The 23,883-nt window shown below is 42.8% G+C and overlaps 1 protein-coding gene across 3 annotated transcripts in view; it reads left to right on the top strand.

Annotated features, from left to right (window-relative positions):
• The window catches only part of SH3YL1 (SH3 and SYLF domain containing 1), a 185,083-nt gene that overhangs the window by 55,394 nt on the left and 105,806 nt on the right, over positions 1-23,883 (top strand). For 2 of the 3 annotated variants that reach the window (XM_089671969.1, XM_089671970.1), the window contains exon 4: positions 1,123-1,187. The exons of the other annotated variant lie outside the window; for it this stretch is intronic. In XM_089671969.1, coding sequence (XP_089528095.1) covers positions 1,123-1,187 — 65 coding nt within the window. The remainder of the gene's footprint in view (positions 1-1,122; positions 1,188-23,883) is intronic. 3 annotated transcript variants of the gene reach the window in all.

Here is a 23,883-nt window from a genome sequence, read left to right as displayed (position 1 = left end):
TGCTCAAAATCACATATATATACGTGATTTTGCAGTTCCAGGTAGGGGGCGCTCTACTGCGCTGCCATTCATGGCCTCGGCTGTCCATCACCAGGTCCCGGCTGGTGATTACTCGTCGGCACCCAGTGATTGCTAAGTATTTCCGACGGGGAAGCAATACAGATCTCTCCCCTGTCAGCTCCTGCATACTGCTTTGTATGGCTCTGCATATTACACACAGGTGGACTGTATTTACTAATTAGGTGACTTCTGAAGGCAATTGGTTCCACTAGATATTAGTTAGGGGTATCAGAGTAAAGGGGGCTGAATACAAATGCACGCCACTCTTTTCAGATATTTATTTGTAAAACATTTTGAAAGTCATTTATCATTTTCCTTCCACTTCACAATGATGTGCCACTTTGTGTTGGTCTATCACATAAAATCCCAATAAAACACTTTTATGTTTTTGGTTGTTACATGACAAAATGTGGAACATTTCAAGGGGTATGAATACTTTTTCAAGTCACTGTATATCAGAGTTCCTGAAGATCTTTTGTTCTAAAATGTAACTTAAAGGCTTAGTTCACCTTTAAGGAAAAAATAATAAAAGCAAATTTTTGCAGTAAAAAATGACCATTTAATATTTTTCCCCCAGGATCCTGCAAAGCATTGCACTGGTGATCAATGGATTGAATGCAATGTCAGGCTCCTGCAGACACTTCTTCCAGTTTTCTAACAGAAATATGGAGGGCGTGTCAATGGACTACAAGGGCACTAATCAGCACACTTATAGTCCATTGAGAACTACAAGTTAATCTGCCATGGCGAAAGATGGGACTTGTAGTATATTCATTCACAGATCCCAGTGAATGAATGACATGACCATGTGGGCGGAGGCCTGCACAGCCATGCTGATTTTCAATGTGACAGTGGCTGTGGGGGAGAGGAACCCCTTCCCACTATCATGGATGAGGAGGGGGAGGCCCTGGAACATGTTACATGTTACACCTTAAATACATGTAACATGTTCCAAATGTGAACTTACACTTTCGTACATCTGCATTAAATGTAATTTCTTCTGAAAAACTATGTTGCTTGTCTTGATTGAGATTTGACTAACTCAGTCTCTGTTTACACTAGAATGGTCTGCTCCTTCTGCTATTGGCATAGCTGGACTTGGTGGGGGGTTTGAAATTGGAATAGAAGTAAGTACCAATGCCATATAATGACTTTAAAATTAATTGAGATTTTTTTTTCATTCACATACTGTATAATATAAACTTTTTTGTACGCTTATTTTTAATGTTTCTCTTTAAAAGTGAATATGTTAAAAGTGTGGGCAAATCAGGAGTGGCTGAATAGTATTTGGCACCTTATGCTACCAAATTATACCATTTTGTTTACAGTCATCCCACTGATCGAGCTTCTGGAACCTCCAAATTATTCTACCATGTTATTCCACCATGTGAAATATGGGCCAGGGTGCACAATATTAACACAGAAACTTCAAGGCACTTCAGAGGTTCTGTCAGGAGGATGACTGGAGACTCTAGAGATGCTGTCAGGAGGATGACCAGAGACATCACTAATGCTGCCAGGAGGATGACTGTAGACTCCAGTGATGCTGACAGGAGGATGACTGTAGAATCCAGTGATGCTGACAGGAGGATGACTGTAGACTCCAGTGATGCTGACAGGAGGATGACTGTAGACTCCAGTGATGCTGACAGGAGGATGACTGTAGACTCCAGTGATGCTGACAGGAGGATGACTGTAGAGTCCAGTGATGCTGACAGGAGGATGACCGTAGACTCCAGTGATGCTGACAGGAGGATGACTGTAAACTCCAGTGATGCTGACAGGAGGATGACTGTAGACTCCACTGATGCTGACAGGAGGATGACTGTAGACTCCAGTGATGCTGACAGGAGGATGACTGTAGACTCCAGTGATGCTGACAGGAGGATGACTGTAGACTCCAGTGATGCTGACAGGAGGATGACTGTAGACTCCAGTGATGCTGACAGGAGGATGACTGTAGACTCCAGTGATGCTGACAGGAGGATGACTGTAGACTCCAGTGATGCTGACAGGAGGATGACTGTAGACTCCAGTGATGCTGACAGGAGGATGACTGTAGACTCCAGTGATGCTGACAGGAGGATGACTGTAGACTCCACTGATGCTGACAGGAGGATGACTGTAGACCCCAGTGATGCTGACAGGAGGATGACTGCAGACTCCAGTGATGCTGACAGGAGGATGACTGTAGACTCCAGTGATGCTGACAGGAGGATGACTGTAGACTCCAGTGATGCTGACAGGAGGATGACTGTAGACTCCAGTGATGCTGACAGGAGGATGACTGTAGACCCCAGTGATGCTGACACGGGGATGACTGTAGACTCCAGTGATGCTGACAGGAGGATGACTGTAGACTCCAGTGATGCTGACAGGAGGATGACTGTAGACCCCAGTGATGCTGACAGGAGGATGACTGTAGACTCCAGTGATGCTGACAGGAGGATGACTGTAGACCCCAGTGATGCTGACAGGAGGATGACTGTAGACCCCAGTGATGCTGACAGGAGAATGACTGTAGACCCCAGTGATGCTGACACGGGGATGACTGTAGACTCCAGTGATGCTGACAGGAGGATGACTGTAGACCCCAGTGATGCTGACAGGAGGATGACTGTAGACTCCAGTGATGCTGACACGGGGATGACTGTAGACTCCAGTGATGCTGACAGGAGGATGACCAGAGACATCACTAATGCTGACAGGAGGACGACTGTAGACTCCAGTGATGCTGACAGGAGGATGAATGTAGAATCCAGTGATGCTGACAGGAGGATGACTGCAGACTCCAGTGATGCTGACAGGAGGATGATTGTAGACTCCAGTGATGCTGACAGGAGGATGACTGTAGACTCCAGTGATGCTGACAGGAGGATGACTGTAGACTCCAGTGATGCTGACAGGAGGATGACTGTAGACTCCAGTGATGCTGACAGGAGGATGACTGTAGAATCCAGTGATGCTGACAGGAGGATGACTGTAGACTCCAGTGATGCTGACAGGAGGATGACTGTAGACCCCAGTGATGCTGACACGGGGATGACTGTAGACTCCAGTGATGCTGACAGGAGGATGACCAGAGACATCACTAATGCTGCCAGGAGGATGACTGTAGACTCCAGTGATGCTGACAGGAGGATGACTGTAGAATCCAGTGATGCTGACAGGAGGATGACTGTAGACTCCAGTGATGCTGACAGGAGGATGACTGTAGACTCCAGTGATGCTGACAGGAGGATGACTGTAGAGTCCAGTGATGCTGACAGGAGGATGACTGTAGACTCCAGTGATGCTGACAGGAGGATGACTGTAAACTCCAGTGATGCTGACAGGAGGATGACTGTAGACTCCACTGATGCTGACAGGAGGATGACTGTAGACTCCAGTGATGCTGACAGGAGGATGACTGTAGACTCCAGTGATGCTGACAGGAGGATGACTGTAGACTCCAGTGATGCTGACAGGAGGATGACTGTAGACTCCAGTGATGCTGACAGGAGGATGACTGTAGACTCCAGTGATGCTGACAGGAGGATGACTGTAGACTCCAGTGATGCTGACAGGAGGATGACTGTAGACTCCAGTGATGCTGACAGGAGGATGACTGTAGACTCCAGTGATGCTGACAGGAGGATGACTGTAGACTCCAGTGATGCTGACAGGAGGATGACTGTAGACCCCAGTGATGCTGACACGGGGATGACTGTAGACCCCAGTGATGCTGACAGGAGGATGACTGCAGACTCCAGTGATGCTGACAGGAGGATGACTGTAGACTCCAGTGATGCTGACAGGAGGATGACTGTAGACTCCAGTGATGCTGACAGGAGGATGACTGTAGACTCCAGTGATGCTGACAGGAGGATGACTGTAGACTCCAGTGATGCTGACAGGAGGATGACTGTAGACTCCAGTGATGCTGACAGGAGGATGACTGTAGACTCCAGTGATGCTGACAGGAGGATGACTGTAGACTCCAGTGATGCTGACAGGAGGATGACTGTAGACTCCAGTGATGCTGACAGGAGGATGATTGTAGAGTCCAGTGATGCTGACAGGAGGATGACTGTAGAGTCCAGTGATGCTGCCAGGAGGATGACTGTAGACCCCAGTGATGCTGACACGGGGATGACTGTAGACCCCAGTGATGCTGACAGGAGGATGACTGCAGACTCCAGTCATGCTGACAGGAGGATGACTGCAGACTCCAGTGATGCTGACAGGAGGATGACTGTAGACTCCAGTGATGCTGACAGGAGGATGACTGTAGACTCCAGTGATGCTGACAGGAGGATGACTGTAGACTCCAGTGATGCTGACAGGAGGATGACTGTAGACTCCAGTGATGCTGACAGGAGGATGACTGTAGACTCCAGTGATGCTGACAGGAGGATGACTGTAGACTCCAGTGATGCTGACAGGAGGAAGATTGTAGAGTCCAGTGATGCTGACAGGAGGATGACTGTAGACTCCAGTGATGCCGACAGGAGGATGACTGTAGACTCCAGTGATGCTGACAGGAGGATGACTGTAGACTCCAGTGATGCTGACAGGAGGATGACTGTAGACTCCAGTGATGCTGACAGGAGGATGACTGTAGACTCCAGTGATGCTGACAGGAGGATGACTGTAGACTCCAGTGATGCTGACATGAGGACGACTGTAGACTTTAGTAATGCTGACAGGAGGACGACTGTAGACTCCAGTGATGCTGAAGGAGGACGACTGTAGACTCCAGTGATGCTGACAGGAGGATGACTGTAGACTCCAGTGATGCTGACAGGAGGATGACTGTAGACACCAGTGATGCTGACAGGAGGATGACTGTAGACTCCAGTGATGCTGACATGAGGACGACTGTAGACTTTAGTAATGCTGACATGAGGACGACTGTAGACTTTAGTAATGCTGACAGGAGGACGACTGTAGACTTTAGTAATGCTGACAGGAGGACGACTGTAGACTTTAGTAATGCTGACAGGAGGACGACTGTAGACTTTAGTAATGCTGACAGGAGGACGACTGTAGACTTTAGTAATGCTGACAGGAGGACGACTGTAGACTTTAGTAATGCTGACAGGAGGACGACTGTAGACTCCAGTGATGCTGACAGGAGGATGACTGTAGACTCCAGTGATGCTGACAGGAGGATGACTGTAGACTCCAGTGATGCTGACAGGAGGATGACTGTAGACTCCAGTGATGCTGACAGGAGGATGACTGTAGACTCCAGTGATGCTGACAGGAGGATGACTGTAGACTCCAGTGATGCTGACAGGAGGATGACTGTAGACTCCAGTGATGCTGACAGGAGGATGATTGTAGAGTCCAGTGATGCTGACAGGAGGATGACTGTAGAGTCCAGTGATGCTGACAGGAGGATGACTGTAGACCCCAGTGATGCTGACACGGGGATGACTGTAGACCCCAGTGATGCTGACAGGAGGATGACTGCAGACTCCAGTGATGCTGACAGGAGGATGACTGCAGACTCCAGTGATGCTGACAGGAGGATGACTGTAGACTCCAGTGATGCTGACAGGAGGATGACTGTAGACTCCAGTGATGCTGACAGGAGGATGACTGTAGACTCCAGTGATGCTGACAGGAGGATGACTGTAGACTCCAGTGATGCTGACAGGAGGATGACTGTAGACTCCAGTGATGCTGACATGAGGATGACTGTAGACTTTAGTAATGCTGACAGGAGGACGACTGTAGACTCCAGTGATGCTGAAGGAGGACGACTGTAGACTCCAGTGATGCTGACAGGAGGATGACTGTAGACTCCAGTGATGCTGACAGGAGGATGACTGTAGACACCAGTGATGCTGACAGGAGGATGACTGTAGACACCAGTGATGCTGACATGAGGACGACTGTAGACTTTAGTAATGCTGACATGAGGACGACTGTAGACTTTAGTAATGCTGACAGGAGGACGACTGTAGACTTTAGTAATGCTGACAGGAGGACGACTGTAGACTTTAGTAATGCTGACAGGAGGACGACTGTAGACTTTAGTAATGCTGACAGGAGGACGACTGTAGACTTTAGTAATGCTGACAGGAGGACGACTGTAGACTTTAGTAATGCTGACAGGAGGACGACTGTAGACTTTAGTAATGCTGACAGGAGGACGACTGTAGACTTTAGTAATGCTGACAGGAGGACGACTGTAGACTTTAGTAATGCTGACAGGAGGACGACTGTAGACTTCAGATATGCAAACAGGAGAATAACTGTAGACTCCAGTGATGGTGACAGGAGAATGACTGGAGGCTTTACTAATGCTTACAGAATGATAACTGTAGACTCCAGTAATGCTGACAAGGATGATTGGTACCTTCTGATGCCTACTATTCAATGGAAATTTTAGTTTAATGCCGGTTTCCCCAAAAATGTATTGGTATGTGAGCATTTGAGAAGATTTGTAGAACATAGGTCATCTAAAATGCAGGTGGTATGGATGTTTTTTTTTTTTTCAAACATATCACTAGTGCCAAAAAATAAAACTATTTTGGTTCATTGTCTAGTCAAAAACATCAACCAATATAACACTAACTGCAGACTTGCATGAATAATCAATACTTCTTTTTCTCTACTATATTGGTTTTGTTCACATTAGTTTTAGCCATGTGTAGTGGTTCATTAAGTTTGTCAATGTTCCTTGTAACAGAGTGTGACTTACTCCATGTCCCTAACATCACATTTGTGACAAGCACAGTGAGTGGAATGATGACGTTCCCTTGGTATGTCATATATTGTATTGTAAGAAAGTCATTTACACAACTGTGTGCTGGGTGTGTTTAACTAGGGGGCAATGTCTGTTTGCTTTACTGTAAGTACACTGCTTTGGATGGCTGTGCACAGCCATTCAAAGAAGTATGCCCAAGCTGACAGGGAGGAGAACTGTTGAAAAACAAAACAGTTCTCCTTCCCATCAGAGATCCTTGGTAATTATCGGTTGCTAGTTGTGACTGCCGTGGCCGTGATTGACAGCCTATCCGGAAATGCAAAATCATGTATATATACATGCGTACCCGTGCCACCCTGTAGCTGTATTTCTGCTGTAGGGTGGACGGAAAGCGATTAAAAACTTAGCAGCAAAAAGGCTGATATCATCCTTGGTTCTGCAAATACACTTACAAGACATTGACCAATCCTCACCGAACATCATGAGCTCAGAAGTCTCCTATTCAACATATCACAGCTCATCACCCTGGCAACAGGAGAGCACTGAGCACAAAGCTCCTCCCTGTCTGCCATATTACCCAAACCCCTACTGGTTCAATGAAAGAAATCCAATTCCTCCATCCATGCTAAATCATGTGGAAGGACAAATCTCTTTGATTGGCTATTGTACCCAAATAGTGCCTGAGATTGGATCCAAGCCCTGTTCGACTTACAATTTTCCACTTGCCTCTATCAACAAATTTCAATTGAACAACTGAATTTTGTTGAGCTGGGTAGTGCCATAAGAAACATCCATGGCTCGAATTTTGGCCAATTCAGCAGGAATCAGCCAAAATTCAACTTGTGTATGGCAGTCTTTAACCTGAAAGGAAAAAAAAAACTAATGTAGCCACCACATCTAAGGACTAGTAAACTGCAGTTTTGTAAACATCTAAACATTATTTTCTTGAGTTTAGTTATCTTTTAGAGTTAAAACATGTAACTTCTTTACCAAAAAATGTGAAAACAGTCATTCATTAGATGTGGTGGCTGCATTAGGTTTCTTTTATAGGCTTTTTTTCTACTGTTGTCACTTGGTGATCTGGCCACCTCCTGTATTAGAGTGCCCCCACTCTGGATGAAGGAGCACAGGGGGCAGATTTGGACAGCTGCATTGTAAGTCTGGGAGGAGGGAAGTGTTAGATGGACTAGCAGAATTAGATACACTAACAAATTGAAGTCAATCTCCAGCTAACGCCTAAGTAGTTACAGCAACAGTTTTTTCTTTTGCAATAAAGGTTTTACCTAAGTAACTAAACTCTGACCATTGTAAGTACCCCTGTCCAGCAGTAAATGGTTTGTCTCAACCCTCTAACTGCTACATATGCAGAACAGTTTGTTCTGTTGAAAAACAACAGATTTACTGGCAGGATCACCAGGTGAAAATAAGACATCTAAGAGTTGGTAAGCTGCAGTATAATAAATGTTTGCTTTTGGGTTTAAGACCAATTTAATTGAAATTGACCCAAAACCATTAGACATTTACCTTGCCCTTGTTATCTATTAAACAATTTCTCCACCCAGTTGTAATCATTTTGTTATAGTTGGAGCCTGGTGGGCTAAGTCAACCTCGGGTTTCACATATGCCATAGAAGGACAAAGGTCTCAATTTTATAATTTCGTGTCCTGTTTCTATCCACCTGAAATTAGTGTGTGTTCTTCATAATATAAAATAAATAAATACAGCAGGGAGAGTAGTGACCCCTCATAGAAATCGCAGGGTGTGTACAGGAGACAGAAGAATTGAGGTGTCATGATCTTACCAATAGATTCCCCAAGGAAAATAAGAAATTAGTGGTTCAATTTTAGAACAAAAGAAATCTACGAAGGAACAAAATATCAGTTTCGGGGTGGAATGACCCCGTAAATAAGAAGAACAAGTAAGAGGCTATGCCCAAAACATCCAATCACATTTCAAACTCATTTTTTAAGTTTGTTTGTGAATATGTAAGACAGGGGTCAGCAATCCGTTGATCGCAATCAGGTAACTGATAGATCGCAGTCTGGGCTTGCTGACCCACCATCTCAGAGCCTCAAACAGAGTGCAATGCAGAGGGACTACTTGTAAAGCTGGAGCTGTAGTTGGGATCAAGAGCTACATAAGCCGATGCCGCCTGTGTAGTAATGGCTCCAGTCCCAATGCGGAGTGATACCAACTGCACTCCTCTCTTATCCCAGCTAGCAGTCTCCAGAGTGGTGCCAGCAGTAGGAAAGAGGAGATCTTCAGGATAGTATAAAGCAATACACTGGGCATAATAGTTTAGGGCTGCTTTCACACTGATGTGCTGCGGTTTAGCCACACCGTGGGTGCAGTGCAGTATACCTGCAGCTTTCCTGTGAGTTTTCTGAGCTTGCTGCTGCGCCATAGACTTCTATTATATCCTGTGGGTTTTATGCACTTCATGCAGGAATTTTGGTAAGTTTTCAGAAAGTGCACCACACCTGTTGGATATAATACAAGTCTAGGGCAAAGCTCAGCTAACCCAGGAAAGTCGCTGATGCACTGTGCTGCACCCATGTGAAAGCAGCCTTTTAGGGGGCTCAGAACAGTAAGAATTAATTTACATTAGCAGTTTGCGGGGGGGGGAACCCAATAGTTAAGTCTTATTTTTACCACCCCCTGCGCCAACCACACCCCCTTTAGCTGCAGTGGCCAGGGGTGTACACATGCCACAGCAAGAGTTATATGCCCTGTCATGATTGGTGGGTGTAGCACCTGCCAAGTATGACCCATTAGCCTGATAAAGGAGCATACATGTTCGGAATTTGTGCCACGCCTACTGCTGCTGTACCTAGAGCTGACATCACTTCCACCGGCTCTGAGGGTCCACATCAACCAGGAAGTACTGAGAACCACCAGCACAGCCAAGCACAGTGCTTTGGAGACTTGCCTGCAGCGGGAGCAGCCAGGAGTTGCACAGCAGTTTGACAACCGCTCATTTGACTACTACTATTGTAAGTTGCCAATTTTGTGGAAATAAATTGATTGCTTATGTATTGCTGCACTTAGATGGCGCTGCTTATCTCTCTTTTATTATTATTCTACAAGTGCCCTGCGGCCTTGTGCAGTACAGCAAACAAGGCGTTAAAGAAGGCAGCATTGTGTTGCTTTCTTACCACCTGCTGTAAATCCTCAGACCCCAAAGAAGCATGCAGTTGCGCAGGGAGCTTGCAGAATGGCCCCGTTTACCTAAATGGGTCTCAGTTGGCAGGCAGTACCACCCGCCAAAAGCAACAGGGGGGTTAATTCCTGCTGCAGCATGTGTACACCTGCCTCAGCAGATAAAGGGGGTAGGGATTGAGGGTGGTTTTGCCCCCCCCCCCCCAACTTTACATGTGAACGAGATCTGAATGCTGAATGTATCTAAGGGCTCATTCACAAGTGCAGCAGTCACTGCTGCTCCTCTGAAAAGCGATCTGAGTGTGTTTGACTGGTAATGAGAAGGTGATACAGTGCCTTAAAAAAAGTATTCATACCCCTTGAAATTTTCCATATTTTGTCATGTTACAACCAAAAAATGTATTTTATTGGAATTTTATGTGATAGACCAACACAAAGTGGCACATCATTTTGAAGGGGAAGGAAAATGATAAATGGTTTTAAAACTTTTTTACAAATAAATATTTTAAAAGTGTGACGTGCATTTTTATTCAGCCCCCTTTACTCTGATACCCCTAAACAGGGGCGGACTGACCATTTGGAAACTCGGGCACTGCCCGAGGGCCCGGGGTCAGTAGCGGGCCCCATGAGATGCTCCTGTTACATTTTTCATAGGCTTTTTGAGTTTGGGTAAGGACACAGGGGCCCCATGATCCCCTATTGCCCCGGGGCCCAATGAGTAGTCAGACCGCCCCTGCCCCTAAATAAAATCTAGTGGAACCAATTGCCTTAAGAAGTCACCTAATTAGTAAATACAGTCCACCTGTGTGTAATTTAATCTCAGTATAAATACTGCTGTTTGGTGAAGCCCTAATTTGTTTTTTAAAATATATTAGTAAACAAACAGCATCATAAAGGCTAAGTAACACACCAGACAGTTCAGGGATAAAGTTGTGGATAAGTTTAAAGCAGGGTTAGGTTATTAAAAAAATATCCCAAGCTTTGAACATCTCATGGAGCACTGTTCAATCCTTCATCTGACAATGGAAAGAGTACGGCACAACTGCAAACCTACTATGGCATGGCTGTCCACCTAAACTGAAAGGTTGGGCACGGAGAGCATTAATCAGAGAAGCAGCCAAGAGGCCCATGGTAACTCTGAAGGAGTTGCAGAGATCCACAGCTCAGGTGGGAGAATCTGTCCACAGGACAACTATTAGACGTGCACTCTGCAAACCTGGCCTTTATGGAAGAGTGGCAAGAAGAAAGCCATTGTCGAAAGAAAGCCATAAACAGTCACGTTTGCAGTTTGCAAGAAGCCATGTGGGGGACACAGCAAACATGCGGAAGAAGGTGCTCTGGTCAGATGAGACCAAAATTGAACTTTTTGGCCTAAAAGCAAAACGATAATGTGTGGCGGAAAACTAACACTGCACATCACCCTGAACACACCATCCCCACCGTGAAACATGATGGTGGCAGCATCATGTTATGGGGATGCTTCTCTTCAGCAGGAACAGGGAAGCTGGTCAGAGTTGATGGGAAGATGGATGGAGCCAAATACAGGGCAATCTTAGAAGAAAACCTGCTAGAGTCTTCAAAAGACTTGAGACTGGGGCACAGGTTCATCTTCCAGCAGGACAACTACACTAAACATACAGCCAGAGCTACAATGGAATGGTTTACATTAAACCATATTCATGTGTTAGAATGGCCCAGTCAAAGTCAAGACCTAAATCCAATTGAGAATCTGTGCCAAGACTTGAAAATTGCTGTCCACAGACACGCTCCATCCAATCTGACAGAGCTTGAGCTATTTTGCAAAGAATGGGCAAAAATGTCCCTCTCTAGATGTGCAAAGCTGGTAGAGACATCCCCAAAAAGACTTGCAGCTGTAATTGCTGAATACAAATGCATGCCATACTTTTTCACAGATTTATTTGTAAAAAATGTTGAAAACCATTTATAATTTTCCTTCCACTGCACAATTATGTGCCACTTTGTGTTGGTCTATCACATAAAATCCCAATAAAATACATTTATGTTTTTGGCTGTAACATGACAAAATGTGGAAAATTTCAAGGGTTATGAATACTTTTTCAAGGCACTGTATATTGCCTCCTCACGACCTGATTTAAACCCATGATTGCCATACAATGCACACGATTGAGACACAGTAGTATAACCATTTGAGTTTTAAATCAGGTGTGAGGAGGTCTAAGGTTGCCTACCCCTGCTGTAAGGGATCTTAAGGGAAGCTCTGGTCAATGTGAGTACAATCTCCATTTTACATTTCTAATACGTTTGACAATGACTGTTACAGAGCTAATTTCTTGTGTTTCAAGTACTGTCTGACATTTTCTCTTGTGTGGAGGCACAGATGTAAAAATAGATGTATAATAAAAAAAAATGCCAGTAATGAATCCAATTGATCTTTTGATACATATCTCACGAGCCTCTAATCATTGAATGAAAATCCAGGTGGGGTTGATTAGAGTAAATCTCTTCCATCGTTCAGCAGACAGACTTCTGACTGAGTAGCTTGGATTAGACATCTGCTTCTGAAAACACACTGGAGCAGTGCACTTATCTTTTCCAATTTCTCCAGGAGACACACTTCTTCCTCACCATTCTTCATGGACAGTGAATTGTCAGCTTGATATATCCCCCATGTTTATTTGATCTCTTGAGTGGTAACTATCCATTATTTTTATAAGGGTAACCTACACGGGGGTTCCTCTTTCATCTACTGTTCTCTCGCACATCTTTCCCATATCTTACGCCACTCACTGTGCTCTCAGGATATAGAAAAGGTCTCTTTCGTGTTGTTTTGCCTTTTTTGAGAAAAACTAACTTCTGTAGTTGATGTGCTTTTTAAATAATATCTCTGTTATTAGTACTAGGTTCTCTTTTTGACAGCTGAAAGTCATTGCTGTGGTGGATAAATAAAGAGCAATAGAAGGCCTGAAATACTTTCCTGGAGTATATGCTACTGTTGGTCTCTAATTCTGGCCATGTCACCAAAAGCCAAGCACTTGGTTAAATGCCTTAGACATGTTACCAGCACTGGGGAAATCCGGGGCAATTTTTTCTTTAGAAAGCCCTTCTGTTATGCTTTGTTATCCAGCAAGGTTATGAATACCCAGTGAAGTGACTGGCCTCCGGTGATATACAGATATGACACAAATCTTCCTACATACGTTTTACCCGTTTATCTGCAGTGTAAACTTCTCTACAGCTGTTCAAATTCCAGAATTTATACAGCTTGTCTGAGCTTTCGGAAAATAGGGGGCAGAGAGCTGAAGTTACAGTATGCAGAGCTCAGTTAGGAGAGCTTTGAGAGCTGATTGGTGGGAAAGGACACCCCCCCCCTCCCCTTTCCACGCAGCTCACAGGAAGAAAGCTAAGGTTGTCAATAAACAGCTGGAGCTCTCTCGCCTGTTACCTTTTTCCTCTTGGTGTCAGAAAAACTTGGCAGAAGTGACTCATGCAGATAGCAGAGGAATGAGCAGCAGACAGAAAAGACACTATACCAAAGTACACACTAGAGAGGGATATGCTTTGTTCATATTTCATGTATGAGGTTTAAAACCACTTTAAATCCCATTTGAATATAAAAGCCTAATCATTGGCAGCATGGTGTAGAGAAGGTCTTTCTGCAAAGGTCTGTCACACCCCTGGTGAGTGAGACTTATATATCTCCTTCTCATTCTCTCTTTTGATTGAAAGTTTCAGCTGTGACTCAACATTGGTCTGCAGAGTGACCACCACTTCTACACAGAGAGTAAGGGTTCTGCTCTTACACATTATGACAGGGGCAGGCTTTTCTACTCTGGCTGCTTTCTAAACAAAGATTTTGTAAGACTTTTAACACCTTTTGTTTTGATACACCTGGCTTATATTAAGCTGATTTAAACTAGAAGTTTTATTCGGCTTTAACCACTTGCCTATTGGGCACTTTCACCCCCTTCCTGCTCAGGACAGTTTTGCAGCTTTCAATGCTGTCGCACTTTTAAATTTTTACCATATTTCTTCAGACAGAGCTTTCTTTCAGTGGTATTTGATCACCACTGAGTTTTTTTATTTTTTGCTAAACAAATGTAAAATGACTGAACATTTTGAAAAAAAAAAAGTTTTTCTTGGTTTGTGTTCTAAAATTTTGCAAATTAGCAATTTTTCCCCTTCACTGATGTGCCCTGATGAGGCTGCATTGATGGGCACTGATTAGCAGCACTGATGAGGCTGCACTGATATGCAGAACTGATAGGTAGCACCGATGGCCACTGATAGGTGGCATTGATAGGCAGTACTGATGGACACTTATGGGCAGCACTGATGGGAACTGATTGGCACTTATGGGGCTGCACTAATGATCAGTGCCTTGATTATCAGTGTAGATTTTCCCGTGAGAATCACCGGTTTCCGACTCTCTTCTCACTCTGTCATAGTGCGTGAGGAGAACACTGCTGATAACTGCACAAAAAATGGCAACCGTTCTAACCCATAACCAGACTTAGCAGTAAGATGCACATGGAAGGGCAATGCACATATCAAGCAAAGGATTTCCCAGCAGCACTTACCAGCAAGCCTGCAAAACAACCAGTTTGGCCCTCTCCAACAGTTTGCATTAAAAACAGAGGGTTTTGTTTGCACATTTGCAAATATATGCGTAAGCCACAATCCCGCATCAAGGGTCCTCCTGTATACTGTGGACCTAACTCTAAAATTTCCAAAGCCTCTATAGTAGGATCCGATAACTGGCAAGTCTATTTACGCTGTGATTGGACACAGCTGATCATGTGGTTCAGGGCAGCTGTGATTGGCCCTTTACCTCTCTCTGTGATCAGCTGTGTCTAAAGGACACAGCGATCATAGAGCACTCCCGATGCACACCCCAGGGACATGCAGGGGGGTGGGGTTCTGGAAGGACATCAATAGATGCCCTCCCAGAACCAGCTGACTGTACTGTATCTGCCTTTTTGGCTGTAGCCCGGTCGGAAAGTGGTTAAGGTACCATTTCATTATATTTATAGAGTATTCGCAAAAAAAATGGAGTCTATTATATTTAAAAGAGATTGGTTGCTGCTATTGTAAATCTTTCGTGAGCAACATTGCACAGTTATTGTAATTTAAAACTAAATTTCCTTGTCATTCAATAAAGTGGTTGTAAAGGCTCAAGGTTTTTCTCCTTCATGCATTCTATGCATGAAAGTAAAAAACCTTCTGTGTGCAGGAGCCCCTTTAATACTTAACTGAGCCCCACCGTGATCCAGCAATGTGCACGAGAGCCTCGGTTCTCCGGTGAATCTCCCTGCTCTTTGGGAGCAGCCACAGCCAATGAGAGAGAGGGGGCAGGGCCCTGCCACAGCTCTGCGTGTGAATGGACACACAGAGCAGCAGCTCGGAAGCCCCCAATAGCAAGCTGGTTACTCTGGGGGCACTAGGCAGGAGGAAGGGGCCAGAGTGCCAGCGGGGGACCTGAGAAGAGGAGAAATGGGGCTGGCTGGCTGTTCTGTGCAAAATCACTATGCAGAGCAGGTAAGTATGGTATGTTTGTGTGTTTTTTGTTTTTTTTTAATTGCCTTTAATATCACTTTAAGGGACAAAAGGTCAGTAGTAATTCATTTATAATTGGATTATACAGCTGCCATCAGGAGGCAAACAAAAAAGCTGTTGGCTAGCCAGATATGACTCTTCCCACTCCCTCCATGCTTTAAATGGGCTAATCCTTGCCAATAGGTTGGAGGCCATACCCACACCTCACCTGAACTTCAAACACTGGGCTCTGATTGTTGCACTTCCCAATCCTTGGGGTACTGCTTTTTGCCTTAAAGTGCTTTACAGGTTCAGAGCTGTGGCACAGCCTCTGGTTTGACCCAGTCTCTGAGGACTTACTGGTGAGTACACACAAGAACGGGGTAGAGATAACCTGCACTATGACTTTTGGGCATTGAGCTCTACTGCACTTCCCAGTCCCTTATGTACTGTGTTAGTTAGCTACAGAGTGCTATTTCCCATGCTGTGATAACTATCTGAGGACTTCCCAGTCTTATCCCTGCAGAGTATTGGAAACTATTACTTCTGCTACAATTAAGTGCTACCATTTTCCCTTTGATTCACCAGAGAGGGTTCCCGTGCTGTAAACATGTTGTTCCTGCCTTTTTCAATGTGAGGCATAATTTCCCACCATTGCTTATATTGCATGGGACATGTGGTTTTCACTTCAGTTACTCCTTTCTGCCGCCTTCAACGGCCCAGTCACCTCTGGCCATTAACCTCTCCTGCTTTTAACAGCTGGTTTATGATGATTTAAGTTAAAGCAGTATTAAACCCAAAATCAAAAATTTATGTATTTTTAGCTCACTAATCCTTAGCTGTGGTGGATTCATTTGTTTCCTTTTTTAGGCTTTTTCCCTCTGTTTTCCCCTTGTGATCTGGCTAGTAACACACTTGTTTTATCAGAGGGCCCCACTCTGGATGAAGGAGCTCAGGGGGCACTTTTGGACAGTAGTAGTATTTTCAGTCTGGCGGGAGTGTGTTAGATGCACTAGTAGATTTAGGCCGCAAAGGACTGCTTGGGGCAGGTTCCCTGATCTGCTATATTATTAAAGGACTTACAGAAGTGAAGGATGTCCACAAGTGTTTTATGATAATCATCGTTAATCTCTTTAGGACCAGGAGACATGTGAAGGGGTAAGCCTGTGATTGCATTGACCTCTTCCGGTAAGAAGGGAGTATAGAGGAACAGCATCAAGAAGTGGTTGTATGGCTTCAGGAGTAAGGGAGGGGGTTGGAGGCAGTGTCTTGCAAATTGTAGAGTGTTGAGTAAAAGTTTCAAAATTGGTTGGCTATATCTAGAGGGTTCAGGATTTTATCACCATTGGGATCGAGGAGGTAGGGGATATTAGATTTGACAAGTTTCTGTTTGTATTGTTTGAGACTGTCAGTAATGCTGCATTGAGAGTAAAAGTTCATTCAGCCCTCTTAATCAAGAAGTCATAACCTTGGTGAAATTAAGTGTTAACTTGATTCCACAGATTACAAAGCTCCCACTGGAGAAGCGGATGAAATTTAGATTTATTACACGATTCCAAGATCACAAATTTGATTTGTGAGTTGGGAGATATGTTTCATGCGGTTCTGTTTCTCATGGGAGACATATTAATAAATAGATCTCCAACAAAAGCCTTATGTGCATTCCACAGGAGGGTGACATCAGAGACTGAGCCAACATTGGTGTGAAAAAATGATTGCATCACAGATGCGATCTCTTCCTTATTGGTAGAATTAGTAAGGAAAGAGTATCCAAAGGGGAGGTGAATGGGAGCTGGTGGTATTTGTATAAAGTTGTATGGAGACTGGTGTGTGATCGGACTAGGTGATTAGCCCAATTTGGGCAGAAGTGACTTGTTGTGAGGTGTTAACCCATAACAAAGAGATCAATTCTGGAATAAGTGTTATGGGTTTTGGAGAAGAAAGTGTAGTCTGGTTGCCATGCATATAGTGCCATATGTCAAATAGGTCCATTGAATAGTAGAGTGCCAATAGGGCGGGTGAGCTTCGCCTTGCCACACTAATGGACTCTACTGAGGCCTCAACAGCTTCATTGAAGTTTAGACATATTATTAAGGGTTTATCACAGTACAGCTGGAGTTTTTGGAAGAGGGATTTGTAAAATTTGTTTTGATGGATGTTAGGGGAATAAATATTAACCAGAGTAATGAGGTGACTATTCAGGGATGCGGAGAATATGAGTAATCTGTCACTGTTACCAGCCCTGGAATGCCCCTGATCTTAATGTTTTTCCTGAGGCAATTGTCCATAAAGTCGGTGAGTTTATCAGTAATATACTGGAGTTCCTCTGTCTGAGTTTTGTGGGCATCTACTAATTCGTTATAGGCCATGGTGAAATCGCTGAGTTCCCCAAGAATAGTACTGCCCCCTAGTGACCCAAAAAACAACTAATAATAAACACCCTCATGAGCATCAAATACAATGTGTAAATGAATAGATCTGCGAAACAAATAAAGTCAATAGTTCATAAGAAAACTTGCTGAGCAACTATATCCAAACGATATGTGAAACATATTAAAAACACAATCAAGTAGTAATAAACACCTGGCCAAGCTATAATAAATACCTGGCTGAGCTGAAGAATATAGTATAAAAAAACAACAAGAACAGTAATCAATATGTGAAATGTATATCAGAAATGAAAAACAATCAAGGTGGTAGTTAACAGCTGGCTGAGCTATAATAAACACCCCGCTGAGCTGAAGCATGAAGTGTGAAAACCAACAAAAACAGCTACAAATAATTGTAAAATAAATGCCTGGCTGAGCAACTAGCCCCCCAGTGGAATAAATAAGTGATGAATCACGTGAATGCTCAACAGGGCTAAATTCATGGAGAATTTTATTGATGCAAGAACACATTTAGGTGCTTGCAGCAGCTTATCATTTATTTGTGGCATCACATAAGTATTGTATCTTTATGAAATCTCTGAGTTGACTCTCTGTGCGTTCAGTGCAGTCACCAAGGCCATCAACTTGGGCCTGAATATGGGTGATGGATTTATGAATGTCCCTCTGTAAACTCTTCTGAAGGGATAAAAGCATATGCTTCAGAGTATGCTCAGAGACCGGTCTATCTGTGGTAAGGAGAGCTGCTAATGAATTGGTGTGTCATAGTCTAAAGTCTAAACTTTTATAGGATAAGTGCACTTTTAAAACAAAGTGCATTTATCATTTTTGTCCCCTTTTCTCTAACCTAACACATCTATTAGTTTCTCTTTAAAGTACTATGGTTTAGAAAGAACAAGCAGGTAAAATTTGTTGACAGGCTTTCTGTACTGTATGAGTAGTTCTTTCATCACATATATATTATCCAAAATGCACAAAAAATATGTCCCTTTAAATACAGTTAGGTCCATATATATTTGGACACAGGCGCAATTTTAGTTTTTTCAGGTAATGACCAAAACATATTCAAGCTATAAATCAAATCAAACATAAGAGTGCGCTAAAAAACATATAAATGTCTATAAATCAATATGTGGAAGTCCCATATACATATTACTCGTGTGACAAATATATAACACCCTGAAACAAGTTAATATTTTTTTTTAAAAAACACACCACACCCTCAACTTGATACAACAGCAACTATAACTCCAAAAAAAATTTGGGATAAATCAAATTAAACATAAGAGTGCACTAAAAAACATATAAATGTCTATAAATCAATAAGTGAAAGTCCAATATATATATTCCTCATGTGACAAATTATATAACACCGTGAATGATCCACCACCAAAGAAATCGAATGCACTCACCAGAGCTAAATGCTGATCAAATTATAGACCAGCCTTAGCGCTTTTGCTCTGGGAGCGAAGAAAACAGCAACCTCCAGACTTTGGATGCAATATTCTGCAGTATTAAATTCCAGCTGAAAGACACCCCTCTGTAGTATAGGCATGTAATAAGGAGGAATACTCTGCAGCCACTGTCCCATGAGTGGGCAATCACCACAGCTCCATGTACATCGAGACCACATTCAAAAATAAAGAAGAATATAATGGTGCAGCATGTCTTTAACAATATCTATTTATTAAAAGTTTAAAAGCCACTCACAAATAAGGTGTCTAGCTGACACCAGCATCAAACGCATAGGCAGGGAAAACAACCGCAGCTCCGCTCTCTCAGCTGTCTCCCGACAATAACAGGGAGCGTCCTGACGTCAGCATCCGATAGACCACGCCCTATGCGTTTCATCACCACAACGTCCTCACGGGACGGTACCTCATGGGAGAGTGGCTGCAGAGTATTCCTCCTTATTACATGCCTATACTACAGAGGGGTGTCTTTCAGCTGGAATTTAATACTGCAGAATATTGCATCCAAAGTCTGGAGGTTGCTGTTTTCTTTGCTCCCAGAGCAAAAGCGCTAAGGCTGGTCTATAATTTGATCAGCATTTAGCTCTGGTGAGTGCATTTGATTTCTTTGGTGGTGAATCGTTCACGGTGTTATATAATTTGTCACATGAGGAATATATATATATTGGACTTTCACATATTGATTTATAGACATTTATGATTTTTAGTGCACTCTTATGTTTGATTTGATTTATCCCAAATATTTTTTGGAGTTAGAGTTGCTGTTGTATCAAGTTGAGAGTGTGTTGTGTTTTTTTAAAAAAAATATTAACTTGTTTCACGGTGTTATATATTTGTCACACGAGTAATATATATATTAGACTTTCACATATTGATTTATAGACATTTATATGTTTTTTAGCACACTCTTATGTTTGATTTGATTTATCACAACATTTTGTGGAGTTAGAGTTGCTGCTGTATTATTTGAGGGTGTGGCGCTTTTCTAAAAAACATTTTTTTTATATTCAAGCTATAGTTATATAATGGATATGGGCTGAAAGTGCACACTCTCAGGTTTAATTTGAGGGTATGTACATCCAAATTGGAGGAAGGGTTTAGGAATTATAGCTCTTAAGAGTAGCCATCCCCCCTTTTTCAAGAGACCAAAAGTAATTGGACAATTGAATATAATCATAAATAAAATGTTCATTTTTAATATTTTATTGATAATCATTTACTGACAATGACTGCCTGAAGTCTGGAACCCATAGACATTCCCAAAGACTGGGTTTCCTCCTTTTTGATGCTTTGCCAGGCTCTAACTGCAGCTGTCTTCAGTTGTTCTTTGTTTGTGGATCTTTCTGCCTTTAGTTTTGCCTTCAGCAAGTGAAATGCATGCTCAATTGAGTTGAGATCAGGTGATTTACTCGGCCATTGCAGAATATTCCACTTCTTTTCCTTCAAAAGCTCCTGGGTTGCTTTGTGTTTTGGATCGTTGTCCATGTGTACTGTGAAGCGCTGTCCAATCAACTTTGCTGCATTTGGCTGAATCTGGGCTGACAGTATATCTCTAAACACTGCAGAATTCATCCAGCTGCTTCTGTCATCTGTTACATCATCAATAAACACCAATGACCCAGTGCTATGCATGCCGTGCCATCACACTGCCTCCACCATGTTTTACAGATGACGCTGTGTGCTTTGGATCATGAGCTGTTCCAAGCCTTCTCCACACTTTTTTCTTCCCGTCATTCTGGTACAGATTAATCTTAGTTTCATCTGTCCAAAGAATGCTTTTCCAGAACTGGTCTGGTTTTTTTAGATGTTTTTTGGCAAAGTCTAATCTGGCTTCTGTATTCTTCAAGCTTATGAATGGTTTGCACCTTGTGGTGAACCCTCTGTATTTGCTCTGTGAAGTCTTCTCTTGATTGTAGACTTTGACAATGATTCACCCACCTCCTGGAGAGTGTCCTTCACTTGTCTGGATGTTGTGAATGGGTTTTTCTTTACCATAGAGAGGATCCTGCGATCAGCTCACCAATGCATTCTTTCTTCCTCAGAATGTACCAAACTGTTGATTTGGCCACTCCTAATGTTGCTGCTATCTCTCTGATGGATTTTGTTCATTTTTGAAGCCTTACAATGGCCTGTTTCACTTTCATGGACAGCTCCTTTGAACACATGATGTAGGTTCACAGCAATAGATTACAAATGCAAATACCACACTTAGAATCAACTCCAGACCTTTTACCTGCTTAATTGATGAAGAAATAACGAAGGAGTAGCCCACACCTGGCCATGAAACCGTTGTTGATTCAATTGTCCAACTACTTTTGGTCCCTCGAAAAAGGGTGGATGGCTACTCTTAATTGCTGTAATTCCTAAACCCTTCCTCCAATTTGGATGTACATACCCTCAAATTAAACCTGAGAGTGTGCACTTTCAGCCCATATCCATTATATAACTAGAGCTTGAATATATTCTCATAAATACCTACAAAAATCTAAAATTGTGCCTGTGTCCAAATATATATGGACCTAACTGTATAAGTATATCCAAGCTTGTATTCAATCCGCAAAGAACATAATGTGCATATCATATACTGTATGTTATTCAAAACCAATCATGTATCCAAAGAAAATACAGAAATGAATTGTGTATGTTTAGTTAGCTGTCTCTTAACAATATAAATTAATTTAGGGAACGTTATGTGCGGAAATCCTGGGTGAATTATACAATGTGCTCAGAAGATTGGTAACTTACTACTAGGATGGGTGGCCGGAAACAAGGGAAATTATTTTTCCTTTTTTAAATAATTATGTGTATTTATATTTCTCATTGAAAGTCTGAGAATTTCAGTTCACTGCTGGAATTACTAGATGTGTGTGTAAAATAATATGCATAAAATAAAACCTGACTTCTGGATAGTACAACATTGGGTCTGCAGAGTAGTCTTGGCATATAAGACACAGACCACATTACCACCAGAGGTGTAGCGTGGGGGGGGGGGGGGTACCGGGCGCCAAGGTACAGGGATGCCAAAATGAGGTCACGAGATCACTGCAGCGGCTGCAGCAGACGTATCATCTGATACGTCTGCCATCTACAGTTGGTTATGAGAGGAGAGGGGAGCCGGCCGGGAGAGGAGTGGAGAGGAGGGCAGTGAGCCGGGCATGTGCCGGAGGGGACGAGGGGAGAGCCGAGCCAGGTGAGTAGTGCCATGGATGAAGGGGGGGGCAATGTGATCGGGACGGGGGGTGTCTACAGGGACCTTATGAAGCGGGGGGGGGTGTCATGAGGTTGCCGTTTGTCCCGGGTGAAAAATATCCTAGCTACGCCTCTGATTACCACACATTTCTAAATCTACGAAAACAATTATATTTATGCAGTACTATGCCTGCCATCTTAGAATAACAAGAAGGAACAATTTTAAAGTATTCCTGTAACCACCTATTACTTTGCAGGTTGCTTATAAGATAAAATGTAAGAAATACGTACTTACTATTGCTACCTTTTGTATACTTAATAGCTATGACTTTTAATAAAAAAGAACCCTGTACTTTTCTTCCACCTCCAGCACTTCTGGGAGTGTCAGAGGCTTTCTTAGCCTGTATCCCCCTCTCTCAAGCCCTGATGTCACCAGCCTCTAATTGTAAAAACCTGCAACACTGTAATGACAGCAGTGAATAAGCAGAGATTTATCACAAGACCTTAGAAGGTAGTTCACCAAATGTAACCATAGCAGAAGTTGTATGGAATTTGACTTGTACTTTACTTTTTGAGAAAAGCAGTGAGGTGATCTTTCAAGAAGGAAAGTCTAGGGGAGTTTGGCAAATAAATGCACCCAGATTGCTATATTGCCTGGAAGCAACATTTCAGGACTCCTAATTGAAACTGAATTGTAATTGTTTTTTAATTATGTTTCACTTAAAAAATATTTTTTTGTATGTATGTTATGTTATAATATCAGCAAAAGTGGAATTTACAGTAAAGTGTATGTAATCCCTAATAATGAACTTCCCTTATTCGACCCCTCTTGGTCAGTTAGATATATCAATATAATCTTTTTGTTATATCTGTTGGAAAAGCACAATAATAAGAAATTCAAGCAGTTCTTGTATACTCTGCTTGTGTTATCTAACCACTTTCCCTCCAGAGGATTTACCCCCATTTTTTGCGATATGGTGCTGCATTATTTTAACTGACAATTGTGTGGGCATGCAAAACTGCACCCAAATGAAATATATGTCCTTTTTTTCCCCGCCAATGGAGCTTTCTTTCGGTGGTATTTGATCTCCTGTGCATTTTTTAGTTATTGCTCTATAAACAAAAAAAGACCAACAATTTTAAGAAAAAAACAATATTTTTTAATTTTTGCTATGAAACATGTCCAGAAATAAGATTTCATCATAAATTTAGACCAAAATCTATTCTGCGACATGTCTTTGCTAAAAAAAAAAAAAATCCCAATACATGTAAATTAATTGGTTTATGTGAAAGTTATAGCGTTTACAAATGGGAGTATATATACTGGATTTTATTTATTTTTTTACTAGTAATATAGCGGAACTGCGGCAGGTATTCTGACACTGGGGGGAACTGACTTGGC

The sequence above is a fragment of the Staurois parvus genome, unplaced genomic scaffold, assembly GCF_062004578.1.
Source record: "Staurois parvus isolate SC_StPar_1 unplaced genomic scaffold, SC_StPar_1.0 ptg000116l, whole genome shotgun sequence".
NCBI classification, from domain to species: Eukaryota; Metazoa; Chordata; class Amphibia; order Anura; family Ranidae; genus Staurois; species Staurois parvus.
Note: the sequence above shows the minus strand (reverse complement) of the source record. Positions and strands in the feature narration are given on the sequence as shown.